The sequence below is a fragment of the Haemaphysalis longicornis genome, unplaced genomic scaffold, assembly GCF_048455015.1.
Source record: "Haemaphysalis longicornis isolate Haplotype H1 unplaced genomic scaffold, Haemaphysalis longicornis Haplotype H1 scaffold_4, whole genome shotgun sequence".
Lineage (NCBI taxonomy): Eukaryota > Metazoa > Arthropoda > Arachnida > Ixodida > Ixodidae > Haemaphysalis > Haemaphysalis longicornis.
The window spans coordinates 63,329,043-63,343,570 of NW_027526361.1; the positions used below are offsets into that span (position 1 = coordinate 63,329,043).

The 14,528-nt window shown below is 48.6% G+C and overlaps 1 protein-coding gene across 1 annotated transcript in view; it reads right to left on the minus strand.

Annotated features, from left to right (window-relative positions):
- LOC144179773 (facilitated trehalose transporter Tret1-like) overlaps positions 1-14,133 on the minus strand; it is a 32,332-nt gene extending 18,199 nt beyond the window's left edge. The window contains exon 1 of the mRNA XM_077708211.1: positions 13,902-14,133. Coding sequence (XP_077564337.1) covers positions 13,902-14,133 — 232 coding nt within the window. The remainder of the gene's footprint in view (positions 1-13,901) is intronic.
- Positions 14,134-14,528: the final 395 nt, after the last annotated feature.

A 14,528-nucleotide genomic window follows, 5' to 3' on the forward strand; every position in this document is an offset into this window, starting at 1 on the left:
TGCAAGCCCGAGCTCCTCGGCGAGAGTTTTGTTCTCCGGATCAGGCGATTCCATGTCCAGGGCTGCGGGTGCACTAGGTTTTACTAGTATTTTTAAAATGGCCGCCGTCTCGGTGGACTCCCGCGTGTGGGTGCTATATGGAGTCGACATACTAAGTATCTGTTTCATGGACCGGCTTGTATGACGCCATTGTTCACGTCACGGAAGTTGCAATTTTAGCGGGAGATTTAAAATTTTGGCTTAAATTGTCTTATTTATCAGTGAATAAAGCATCATTTGCTTCTGGGAAAGCGCTTGGGGTACTATGAAACACCTAATCTTTCGAATAAAACAAACTTTTGTTTTCTCTTCATGGCTCCTTTAAGAACGGCACCGGAAGTTGCCGCTGTGCCTTATCACCGTAGCCGGATGTTTCTCCGCGCGGCGCAACTAGGGCGTTACTGGGAATATTTTGAACATGGCGTGAGCCGTTCCCGTGATTTTTTGGACTTAATATGCTTATAAACGACTCCAGTGACGACAAACTGCGTGAGACAAGGCAGACGATATCACGCATTCATAGCAAACCCCTTTCAAAACGCGCGCGCACTGACATCACGGGTCCGGCGCTTTGGCGGAGTGATACACTACATGAGGTGGTGCCGTTCTTGAGTTGTAACCGAGTATACCTCTCCATGCCTGCAGTCTTTGCCACAGAACTGAAGCTACCAAATGTTTGGCCTAAAAATCCACGAGTTTGGTTCAGCCAAGTGGAAGCCTGCTTTCAGTTCCAGCACATCACTTCGCAGTCGACGAAGTACCGTCACGTCGTCGCAGCTCTGCCCTGAGAAATCACCGACGCTACGACGACATTTTGGTTTCACAACCCACACAAGGAGAATACAACACCCTCAAAAAGACGGTGCTGGACCACCTCGAGGCGCCTGAAGAAAACAGACTTCATCAGCTCTTATGTCGAGAAGAACTGGGCGACCAGCGACCTTCCCAACTGCTGCACCGGATGCGGCAACTACTCGGTGTGCACGCGCTTCAGGACGGCCAGCTCCCACTTCTTCGTGAACTTTTTCTGCAACGGCTGCCCCAGCCGGTGCGCGTGGTTCTCGCAGGTTCAGATGAGACGTCCCTTGATCGGCTGGCGCAACTTGCTGATCGCATCACGGAATACTCTACTCCAAACTTCGCGCCCATAGCTGCTGCAAGAACACACGAACAACCAGATCGACTGTCGCGCCTTGAGTAGAAAGTGCAATAACTTACCGAGACCATGCAGCAACTTTTGCTGTCTGGCGCTCCACAACAGGGCGAGCAACGACGCAACCGATCCCATTCAAGACAGCCAAGCTCTTTCCAGAGAAGCCTGTCACGAGATAGACAGGACAGAGTTTGCTGGTACCACCATCGTTTCGGCATGGGTGCTAGCCGCTGCACTCAACCTTGCTCGTTTCCGGGAAACGCTCCGGCCAGTCGTTAACGGCGGCTTACGACATCGGCCCTCCACCCAGCGGCCTGTTCTTCGTAGTCGACCGCGTAAGCAACTCGCGCCTGCTAGTTGACACAGGAGCCGAAATCTCTATTGTCCCGGCAACCCCCGAGGATCGCCGACGTAGGAAGAACATATCGTCGCTGCAGGCGGCCCTACACACACCTGACGCTGCACTGTTCAGACTGCGGTTGTAAGCCATGCTTCACAGACACACAATTTTTTTAAGCACAGAGACCGTGCTACCAGGGAAATTGCTGAAGCCTTCCATATCCGGATTAAGGGTTCTGATTGTATAAGTCACCCGTCGCTGAGTATTCTAGATAAAGAAGTGGAACCTTACCTTTTCAGGAGAGAGGGTAGAAGATGAGGGAAAGAAAAAGAGAAGATGGGGCGGTTGTCGTCATGTACCTCCATACGCATGTGCGATGGTCACACGTGCTTGATTGTTAGGTCTTGGTGTGGTATAAATGTGTTTTCGATTTTAATAAATCTTTCAGTTGATAGTAAGCGCTGGTGTCGTTTCCCTTTCTTGTCCCTGTGTCTGTTTGCGCTTAAGTTTCACTCATGAATGTTCACCAACTAGCTCGTCTCTCCATTTTGCTTCAGTTTATTTCTTGTTCCGCGAGCTCTTTTTCTGTGTTACCTAACCTCGACCTCACTAATCCCGCCGCGTTGGCCCCCATCATCACCCTGTGTGAGTGCAAAGCGCGGTTCTATGGCTGGTACCTGAGAAGACGACTCTGTCCACCAGAGGTTCGGAGCCTCTTCGGCTTCGTTCCCCGTTCAGACTCTCATTCGACAAGGGTGTGCAAGATGGTTAGAGTAAACTAGAGTAAACAAGTGTAAACTAGAGTAAACAAGAGTAAACTAGAGTAAACAAGTGGCGGTCATTTCCTATGTACATGCGCTGTCGCATCGCCTTAAGAAGATGGCTGACAGATTCAGGGTTAGGGTGGTTTTCTCGGCCAAGAACAAGCTAGGCAGATTATGCAGCATGGTGAGCAGCAGGCTCGATTCCCGAGACAATATTCCCCCACGCGGCTGTTTGATAAAACACAGACTCCAACTTGTTCGGTGTATGGCCAATGTTATGTACTGCATTCCAATGTCCTGTGGCCGGTTTACGTCGGCCAGACCGGCCGCTGTCTCAATGTACGCTTGAGGGAACATCATTCCTCCTTGAAAGGAAGGCCCTTCACACACCTGGCGCGGCACTGTTCAGACTGCGGTTGTAAGCCATGCTTCACAGACACGCAATTTGTTTTTAAGCACAGAGACCGTGCTACCAGGGAAATTGCTGAAGCCTTCCATATCCGGATTAAGGGTTCTGATTGTATAAGTCACCCGTCGTTGAGTATTCTGATAAAGAAGTGCAACTTCTTAAAGAGAGGTGGTAGAAGATTAGGGAAAGAAAAAGAGAAGGAGATGGGGCTGTTGTTCTCATGTACCGCCTTACGCATGTGCGATGGTCACACGTGCTTGATTGTTAGGTCTTGGTGTCGTATAAATGTGTTTTCGATGTTAATAAATGTTTCAGTTGATAGTAAGCGCTGGTGTCGTTACCCTTTCTTGTCCCTGTGTCTGTTTGCGTTTAAGTTTCACTCATGGATTTTCACCAACTAGCTCGTCTCTCCATTTTGCTTCAATTTGTTTTCGTCTTGCATTTTCGCGGTTGTCGGTTATTCGCAGCTGGCTGGTCTCTTTCTTCGAAAGATTGCTCGGTACAGAGGCTGACGCCTAGCTCTGGCTTTTTGCACTCCCCAGAGGGCCAGCTTTGCAAGGAAGGAAGCGACGCCGGCAATGGTTCTTCCGGAGCGGTATCAAAAACTGTTCCTTAAATCACTGCCTCAACTAGTGTACGAGATTTTATCTTTTATTAGACATGAAGTTACGCACACGCAAGATCTTTTGTGGACAAGCATCACAAGTCAACCGAGAGCAAAGAAACAGTAGTGAGAGCGAGCCCGAGTGAAGCCGGCGACAAATGCGAGAATCCCTAAAGGCAGCATTTGACAGTGTTGTCCAAGAAGCAATTCTAAGGGAGGTAGCGTTTGTAGGACAGCGATGCCGAATGCAAGAATGGCTCAATTATTCCTAAATGATTGGTACGCCTACATGACAACCAAAGACGGTGACACGACACGACATGTCATCGAGCAAGGTTTCCCACAAAATGGTCTTCTGAGCCAAACACTGTTCAGCATATGCCTATCCGCATCACAGAGGTATTACCTCAGGGAGTTCACATCTCGCTGTATGCTGATCTGGGCTTCGGGCAGGAAACATAGAAACATTCGAGCAAAAGTGCAGAAGGCGCCGTTCGCCACAGAAAAACACCTCAGTAGCTGCGGGCTGCTTCTGTCTCCTGAGAAGTGCGCTGCCATGGCATTCACCAAGCGCGATGTATCTCGACACCCACTGGAGATAAATGGCGTGCATACCCTACCTTTGCAATCGCGAATTCCTAGGCATTACAATTTACCGTCCGCTGTCCTGGGCTCTCCATATCAGGCGACTAAAAGAGCGACTCCTTTCGTTCGTTCATATTTTGCGGATGATGACACGAGCACACGGGGCTGCTCAGTGTCGGCACTCTTGCGGCTCTACAAAGCGCTCTTCGTAATCCTCTTGTGATATAGCCTTCCGGATTTACATGCTATGTCCAGCGCAAACTTGAAGGTCCTGGAAAGCTTGCAAGCTGGAGCACTGCGAATGTGCCTGTAACTTCCAAAATGCACCTTCACGATAGGAACCATACGTGCTTTTCTGCGACCACTCTCCGTTCCCAAGAATTACTCCGTGCTGGCCTTCGATGTGCAGTGCGCAAAGGACATGAAATGTGCCTTCAGTGGCTATCAGGTCCTTCCGGTATAACAAACAACATCGTCTCCGCTGCGGCCGTCAGAGAAGCCCGCGACCTAAACTAGGCCGTCTGAATCCCGTTTCCCAACGAGGATAGCAAAGCAGCTGCATTTGACCAGAATGGAAACTCCAGCTGCCGGCTTGGCAGGATCCTCTGAGAAGATATGCGCCTCTCCATGTGATAGACCCTAACTACGATTTGTGGCATCCGCGGGGTCTGCCCAAGCGCACTGAAGGCGTGCTATACCGGCTGCGACTTAAGGTTGCACATACCCGAAGGTTCTCGTTTAATCTGTGCTGGGTATAGTCGTCATTGTGTCCAGTGTGCTCTAGTAATGAAAACATTAGGCACATTTTAAGCCGCTGCCCGCGATATTCTAGTCAAGAAGCAACATCATCGAAGGCACTTGTGCGACTCCAACGTGGAGGTGCTCTAGAACTTTCACACTTCCTTGGACCCTGGCGAAGTCATGACGAGGCAGTGCTGGGAACAAAAACCTTGCTTTCTTTTTTTGTGGAACCCGGGCTGAAAGAGGTCTTGTGAACCCTCTGAACATGTGCATTTTATGTATGTGTGCATCTCCCCTCCCCCTCCCCCTTTTTCTTTTCTTTTCTGTCTATTTCCCCCGTCATCTCAGTGTATTCACTCCCATCTGGAGTAGCAAGCCCTACCGTTAGTGGGGCTGACCTCTTCGGCTTTCATTAAAGGTTTTTATTTCTCTCTCTCTCTCTCTAAGCCGACGTCACGGAGACGCGCTTCGCAGCGCCGCCTGTGGTCGTGCTCCCCGCCAATAGCGTGAGGGGGAATAGGGGGAGATGAAGCGATAGTAGAGCGGAGTTAAAGGAGGATTTGCGATGGCAGCAAGCGCCGCGCGTGCGCAGCGGCAGAGCGCGGCGGAACTTTGCTGTGTGACTCGCTGTGCGGGTATTTGTGTGTATGTATGTAGCCGTGTAGCCGTACCCGCAACTGGGCTAGCCGTGCTCCCCCATCTGCGAATGAGGGGAAGCCGACGCTCGCTCTGCACCCCCTGCTCCGGCGCTTCTTGTGCCTACAGAGGTTGATGGAAACGTTCATTTTGTAGCTCAAGACAGTCATGTACTGAAAAATAGGGGAGGCTTTTCGAATGATGCTGCATGAATGATGCCGCGCAAAACAATTTTCACCCAACAGTCTTCATGAAACAGGTTTCACAAATTTCCCACAACACCACGGTATTGTCTTGTTTCTACCGCGGTAGGAATGGTCTTGTTCGGCACTATCTTGTTCTTACCACGGAATAAGAACAAGACGGTAGTAGAAACGTCGCTATTCGGCAGCCAGATAACGCCCCAAGCACTTGGATTATGTTAAATGGACCCTGCAACACTTTTTTCAACTTTTTTTTTAAATCTTAAATGTTTGCAGAACGTAGAAACCCTACACACCCAGTGCTTAAATTAGGGGATCGCAATGTGCCTCGGCCAAAAATTACTGCTCTATACCCATCAGATAACTTGGAAACTCGCTGAAAAGATTTTTCTCTCTTTCCTGGTCTTGCCGTTCTTCGACGGCCCGAATTACGTCACTGAGGTGATGTAGCGGCCGTTGGCCGGTTTCCAATCAGTTGCAGCAATGAACGCTTTTCGATAGCAACTTTGAAAATTAAGCCACAAAAACAAAGCAGAAACGAATGGCGTGTCTGCTGCGACGAACAAATCACGCAGTGCCGCTCCGTGCTGGCGATAACTATAGATTTCGCAGTCCTTCAAGGCGTGAAGTAAAAAGTGAAAGCGTTTATCGAAAGTTTTCCAGGGTCCCTTTAAGCTAGTGGCACCTGTTCCGGTAGAAGAAACTTCGCGGCCGCCGCAAAATGCATGTGGCCGCGATTGCTACGAAGCTTTGTAGCCCGCGTTGATTTTTTTTCTTTTGTGACATTATCTGGTCCGCGCTTACCGCAATGGGCCGTTTCACCTGCTATACATATTGTTTCTCCGGGCACAAAACTAACAGAAAAAGACTAATAATAATCAATCAATCAATCATGTTTATTTACGTGCCCAGGAACAGCCAGAGGCCTGAGTGCTGGCGCACGGATAGTTACATGAAAACAAAATACAAGAAACTTATAGGAAGAAACAAACAAGCGACAAGACACACAGTGGGGATTGGGAAACTTTGGGGCCCGGGGCCCAGAAGTATTAGCATCATCATCGTAATAATAATCATCATCATCGTCATTGGGGCCCTAATGACGATGATGATGATTATTATTACGATGATGATGCTAATACTTCTGCTTTATTATGCGAAAATTTTCGAAGCCCATGTTATGCTCTCTGATCAGTGATAAATTATCTATAACTTTATGCATTCCGGAAACTAATTTCTTGGTTTTATGTCTAGTATTAATAACGGATTTTATCAGGCGTAAACGTTAGTATGGTTTGATTGCCAGTTCACCGCAGATTAACCATTAATCGAAGCGCCGTGTCGGCCTGCACACGCCATGGTACAGAAGAGTATTTTCTTACAAGAAGCATATTTTATTAAGCCTGAAAGGTTTTAGTTTTATTGTAATGTTGTCCACCTGCGTATATGGGAGGGCTCAAAGTCCGCGCAGGCAACTGTCACTTACAGACATCTGCCAAACATTTAGCCGCCACGGCTTACGGGCCAAAATCCTGTAGTTACCCGCGCAGACGAGAAAGCATAAGGTTAGAACACGCACCTCCTTTGAAGGAGGTTGGGGGCGAAGGGGGGTGGCTCAGACGTGTCGCGCAACGCAACCTTCCTATCGCAGCACGATTAGCACAAAGACGATAAGCAGAAGAATGTTGCATTTTGGGCTGGTAAGTGGTCCGCTTCGTGCGTGGGTTCTGCGCATGGCCGTCGAACTTTCAGCAGCGATGAACTCCTGGTGTGCAGCTGTGATGGTCTTGCTATACTCGGTGACAACTTAAGAACGGCACCAGAAGTTGCCGCTGTGCCTTATCACCGTAGCCGGATGTTTCTCCGCGCGGCGCAAGTAGGGCGTTACTGAGAACTTTGTGAACATGATGTGAGCCGTTCCCGTGATTTTTTGGACTTAATATGCTTATAAACGACTCCAGTGACGACAAAAAAACTGCGTGAGGCAAGGCAGACGATATCACGCATTCATAGCAAACCCCTTTCAAAACGCGCGCGCACTGACGTCACGGGTCCGGCGCTTTCGCGGAGTGATACACTACATGAAGTGGTGCCGTTCTTAAGTTGTAACCCAGTATAGTCGGCAAGCCGATACATATTAACAGGTCCCGTTTGGGTTGGAGAACGACAGGTGAGCACGAGAGATGGCATCGGACAACTGTTTAACAGGGATAGAATGTCCCGGCTCCCGTCGGTGCCGCGCAGCAGTTCCAGCAGTCAGTAGTTGGTTGTCGATCGGTCGGGTCGTTGTTCAGTCGTAACTGGCAGTGGAAACACACTGAAGCTTCTCGTCTAGATTCGGGGTCTACGACGGAGGCGAGTATGGGTGGACCTCTCGTTTTAGAGCCCTCAACATGTCTCCCGCGTCCACTGTTTTTCCTGCGCTTCTTCGGGGGTTCCTCTCCTCCTGCCGCCGCGCCCAAGCGGGACCAGATCTGCGGGGAGCCCTTTGGTCTGCGTCGTCCGCCGGCTCATTCCAAAGCAAAAAGCGCCCACGGGGACAAACAGCTTACCGTCCCCGATTCGCGGCGGAGGTCCGTTTTCAAGAGGGCATCGAAGGGGTCGCACGCAGGATGCGTTTTTAAGTGGACACAGCTTTCGTCATCCCGAAAGGAAACAGACGTTGTTGTTGCTTTATTTAGCGTCCACGCCGGAGCTCTTCACACCGCCTAGGCCTGCTGATTCCCCAGCTCGAGGGGAGCCGCTAGGGTCGGGCTGGCCCGGCGGCCTCTGCAGCGTCCACACGGAGTGGCGCCTAAAGAATTACGCTACGAATGGAGTCGCGCGGACATGTAGCTTCCGCAACGCTTGTTCCCAGACAGCCTCCAGAGGCTACAGCACAGAGGCGCGCGCTGAAGCCGAACGACCCCGCGAGTGGCCTACGCAACCTTGGAACATTTTAATAATCATATATACGCTGACCGTTCAGTGAAAAATATCCAGTCGATATCAATCACGCTTATGCTATTCAACTAATCCACTAGCTTTATTGAACGGGTCGTCATCGCTATGAACTTCCTTGTCAAGCGCTATACATTACGATTTCTGGCAGAAACTGTGTATAAGACCGTAGAGCTGTGCTTAAGTTGTCAATAATTACATATAGCGTCCCTCGGTCTTAAACAATTTACTATGTTCTTCAAACATTATTTCATTATTCGCATGCCTGACCCTTTCTTATACCGAAACGAGCGCGCGCCGAAACATCCGCGTACTTAGATGTCCGTGTACCGAAAAGGCTACCGAAACGACCTGTGCCGAAAAAGACTGGAGCCGAGCTCGGGGCCTTTTTTATGTGGCTTCTTAGGCCCGGTCAAGCTGTGTACCCACGACTTTTGGTCCAAGACATCTTCTCATAAACCTCGGGAAAATACGGGAGAGGAGTAGGAATAACTAAATTAAATTGAAATGGACTCGAAGGTTGTCAACCATAACGTGAGCGTCCCCCCCCGCCTCCCAACCAGTCACAAGTTAGTCAGCTTCGGTGTGAAGATGAGGCTGAAGCTCCTACCTTCAACTTTCAACGCAGGCAGCGAGCACACTCAAGATATTTTTTTTTTTCATATGATCGAGCGGGGGCCCGGGGCTGCAGCCCCCGTAGCCACCCCCTTAATCCTGCCCTGAAGACACACACATATTGAAGTAGTGAAAATGACAGAAATACAGCACAGGCGGAGCCTGGGTACAGGTAAAAAATAAAAAAAGAATATGCCTATGTTGCTCTGCCTGTCGTAAAGGCCACACGACAGGCAGAGTAACAGAGTTTGAGAGTAATACAACAAAAACAACGGCAAGAGTGTAGAGACAAATGATAAGACGAACATATGACAGTAAACAGTTTCAAAAATAGGCAACTATCAGTTGGATAGACACAACCGCAGAGAAACCAAATTCCAGAAAAAAAAGAAAAGAAAAGAACGACAGACATATCATAGATGTTTAACATACTGTATTCAACAGCGCTGTACGGTAAATTCTAAAGGATTTCTGAAAGATATCAAGACGTTCAAAGAAGCGGTTGTAACAATTCTGTATTCTGCGCACAGGAGAATGATTGGAGTTGCGTGCAGCGGTCAAGAACGGGCGGTGCGACCTGGTGGGCCTTTGTGGTACACTGAACTCTAAACAGTTAAGCAGGTCTGCGCAAGAAAGGTCACCATGAACAATTTTGTGAAGAAATGTAAGGTCTTCACGCATACGTCTGCAGTTCAAGGAAGGGATGGAAGGGACTATGGGTAAGTCAGAATCAGGATGAAAACTGAGATTGTGATGACGGTGCTTAAATATGGATAAAAACTTCTTCTGCACACGTTCTATTAATTCACTACTAGATTTGGATATGCCGTTCCAGGCAACAGAAGCATATTCTAACTGTGGTATACATATTGCATTGTATAGCATTAGAAATGGATCTGGAGAAGAGAATTCCTTTGTAATCCGACACACATTTTCAATACTTCGGAGCGCTCGCTGGGTGATGAGCCTAAAATGAGGAGAAAAAGAGAGGGTACTATCGAAAAGCACCCCTAGGTCCCTAATCTCCTCAACCCTTTGCAGAGGAGCTCCCTCAATACTGTAGGAAAACAGCAGACGGTGGGTTTTCCGGCTGTAGGTGACAACCTTTGTTTTAGCGGGGTTTAAAATTAGGCAGTTTTTCCTGCACCAGACCGCTAATTCCGACACATCCCTCTGCAAGGCACAGCAGTCCTGATCACCGCTAATCTGCCTAAATAGTTTGACATCATCAGCATAGAGAAGAAAAGAAGAGTTTGTTAACACTGTTGACATATCATTGATAAAGATAGAAAACAATAATGGACCCAGCACCGAACCCTGAGGTACACCACTTGTTGCAGGGTAAACACTAGACTTTTTGTAGTTAACATCTGCATAAAAGGACCCGTCAAGGAGATAGTTGGACAACAAGGCAACAAGGCTTGCGTCTACACCGGACTTAGCTAGCTTGTTAATTAATTACTGATGGTTCACCACATCAAACGCCTTACTGAGGTAAAAATAAATAACGTCCAACTGGCCGTTTTCACAAACTGCAGCAGATGCCTGTGTCATAAAGCTTGCAAGATTTGTGACCGTCGATCGACCCGAGAAAAAGCCGTGCTCATTTGGTATCACAACGTTCTTGACGCAGGCAGCAAGAACTTTGTGCAGAGCTGACTCAAAGAGTTTTGAGGCGACACAAAGGAGTGAGATCGGGCGATAGTTAGAAACGGCTGACTTATCACCTGACTTAAATATTGGAAAAATTCAAGCGATCTTCCGTGCACGAGGAAATTTGCCGAAAAGTAAGCAGTTATTATAAATGGAAGTTAAGACAGGCACAAAAATGTTGCCGTAAGCCTCCATGAGGGCTGCTGGAATTCCATCTGCACCACAGGAAAATGATGGTTTCATTCGTTGAAGGCTATCATTGACAATTTTTTTCATCGAACATAAGTGTATTAAAATTAGAGTTATTAAACGATAGGCGTTCGTTGTTGCCATCTGGTGGTTGAAAGACAGAATGAAAGTACTGAGCAAAACTGGTGGCAACACCCTCAACCTCTTCACCACCAGAATTAAGCAGGCTAATGTGTTCTTTAGACGCCTTAGAACGGCCGCGTACATACCTCCAGAATTCAGCCGGTTTCTGAGACGCAGCAGCCTCTAACAATTCTATATAGAGCTGGTGGTCACGCCGGTAGGGGATTTTACAAAGTGATCGATACCGACTAAACTCCGCTTTCCACTTGTCAAGCCCAGAACGCTTGGCCTTTTTGTGGGCGCTGTCCTTAAGTTTAAGCGAACTTCGAAGTTCTTTAGAAAACCAATGGGGAAATTTGGAAGGAACAGGCTTATAACAAGGGATGTACTTTTCCATGCCACTTCAGACTATTTCGGTAAAACGTCGAACCTGTTCGTCAACATCATTAACATCAAAAACACTAGACCATTCAGCAGATGAATAAAAGTGATACAGCACAGCATAATCCCCACGCTTGAAAGCATATCGCAGGACTGCACAATTGTCAACACCGCCAGAGCGATGCTGGATCGCGACCGAGACAGAGACAATAAGAGGGGGGTGAAACTTGTCGGGGTGCACAAGAGATATTTCCGAGGCACACACTTGTACGTTTTTTAAGTTTGAGAAGCACACATCTAGAACATTACCACAAGAGTTTTCTATGCGGTAAAACTGCTGCATGGAGGTGAACGATTGAAAATCTAATAGCAAGCTACATTTCTGCGCTGCATAATGGTTTTCGTGCTCAAAGGAAAGACTGTTCCAGCGAATACCTGGGATGTTGAAGTCCCCAAGTATAATGAGCTTATGGTTGGAGTGTGCATTTGAGACATTTTCTATGGATATGAGTGTTCGATTAAATTCAGAAGGTAATACATCCCGGGATATATAGAATGCACCGATGAGTAGCTTCTCGCCCCTCGTGAGGCCTACCTCAAGCCAGACTGATTCGTCTAGGGTCTCGAGATCAGCACGCCGCATGCATTGCACTGAAGGATGAACGGCAATGAGAACCCCGCCACCTTTTTGTTTAGGTCCAGTTAATTTTCTATCGCTTCTAAAGATTTGATAGAAGGGAAATAGTCGGAAGACGAGATATCATCGGAAAGCCAGGTTTCACTAATGACAATAGCAGAAAATTTAGAGCATACAATATTTCTAATAAATTCAGAGGACTTAGTTCGTAGACCTCGAGTGTTTCGATAGTATATGTCGAGACTATCGTACTTACTGATCATTTTCAGTTATTTCACAGCTGTGCAGCATACCAGGGTGGACCTTGCCTTGAAACGGCTTGAAAAGGCAGCCTTTTGGCCACATAGACGGGTCGCTCAGGCGCCTAAAACAATCCTCGTTTACAGTTACGCAAAAAGAAGAATAGGAGTCGTACTTGGTCCTAAGGCGTTTGCACGACAATGGCGTAACTTGCACAGTTGACCAGTGGGCCAACAGTTGAGCAGATGTGGTGTTAGCCGACAGTTTTGAAACAAAGATGGCGCTGGAGCTCGGTGGTTGGTGTACCACAACCAACTGAGAAGCTTCCGACGCACCCACGCGGGGAGGGCTCCTTTTCTTATGCAAGTTCGTCGGCGGGCCATTAAACGCAGTGTCGGACTTTGGAGGCGGGGGCAGAGGGTAGACCGAAGGGGAAACCAAAGTGCTCAAGGCCGTAGCAGGTTGACTGCTGGGGCGGTCAACGAACGGCGAAGCGGTGGTAGAGGACAGGAAGGGGGCACCTTCACCAGCTGCACTGGCGGCGGCTTCAGCGAACGACGACCTCGTAGGGATACCATACTGCGGTGACGTCACCGGCGACATGAAAGGATTAGCAGGCTTCGGGGAAGCAGGCGGAGAAGGCGGGGGACGCGCGAGCTCCCCTCGCAGGCAGCGAACCTCCTCACGCAGGGAAGCGACGATTGCAGCCTGCTGGGCAAGCCCAGCCACATTGTCCCGTCGCAGAAGCCGGTTCTCCTCGCGCAGCTCGGTAACTACATCGCCGAGAAAGGAAAGGCTGACGCAGGCTTCAGAGAGGAGATTTCTCAGGGCAGCGACCTCTGCGCATAGGTCTGCAGAAGGGACGAAGCTTGCTCCGACAGGGGACGCCACTCGTTCGGCCGAAATGTTCGCTGGCTGACCGTCTTCGCTTGCTTGCTCACCGCGGTCGCTAGGCCTAGCGGGTGACGCCGCAGCCACACAGAGATTACACACGAACGGCTGCTCACCGGAGATCAGACACTGCAGTTCCTCGTCCGGAAGAACAATGCACTTTCCGTGCGCACGGCGTTTACACGCACAACATCGAAAAAACTCCTGCCTGCCGAAGAAAGCGAGGCAGCACAGGAGACACTTGTCCTTACTTGGCGCCATCATGCGGCCAATAATAATAATAATAATAATTTATTGATTGAAAGTGTTTATTGATTTCATAAAACAGGATAAATATGCGGGTCTGTAAAAGCCACAAGGGCTTGAAGGGCAGTTCCCGGCAGCGAGCAACACGCCGTAAACCATACACCAACCGATAATTGTCACTTTGATGAGGCAAAACTTTTCAGATATCCTACAAACAGAGAAATGTTGTAAGACAATAATTTAGACAAAAAAGCACTCCTAAAGGAGATAGGGAAGCTCTATAAGACTGTTTTTAATTTTCCTTCGACTATTCATCGAAAAGAAGTCGTCTGGCAAAGAATTCAGGACCATTCAGGACTAATTGTGCTTTAGCCTGTTGTAAGCAGATAACTATTTGTTTGGTAATTCTGCGTTCCAAAGGTATACCTTTGGAACGCAGAATTACCAAAGAAATAATGTAAGATCCGATCGGTGGACCCACTGGTAGCCTCTCCGAGGCGCAACATACGTACCCCCGAGAAGACCACCAAAGATGGAGCCGCACTGGATGAGTGAGCCGAACCACGCGCCGTCGTTCGTCGTGAAGTTCATGTAGAGCCGAAGTTCCGGCAGTGCTGGCGAGGAGTAGGTGATCGAAATGCCCCAGGCCACCGACGCCAGGTAAGCCGTGAGTACGGTGGAATACAGGCGGTACTTGGCGGCTACCGCTGCGCTCTTTTCAGGTGAAGCTAGGTCTGCCGTCATGATCCCATTTACGGTGGAAGGGGGCACTGCAGAAGGTTACGGTTCCAGCGCGCTTACTATTTTTACGCTGTCAAATGAGCTTTGAAGAAAATACGTACCTTCAAGTTTCGAAGCATCCGCTGATGCGAAGCATACCCTCGAAGTATGAAGAAGCTCAATTTTGTAATTTCAGCTGGCGCTCGACATAAGCGCTCTTTCCAACGTCGACCATTATGGGTTCAAACAGAAAGGGTTACAGCTGAGAAAAAGTGCGTCAATGAAAGTAAGAACACGAAAGCAGAAGATAAAAGCTGATGAATGGAAGCGATCCTGATGCGGGTGCTTATTCCCGTCAATAGAACTGCTTTATGCGAGGAACTCTCCAGTCTCTAACAAAAGAATGAGAGGTGCTTAAA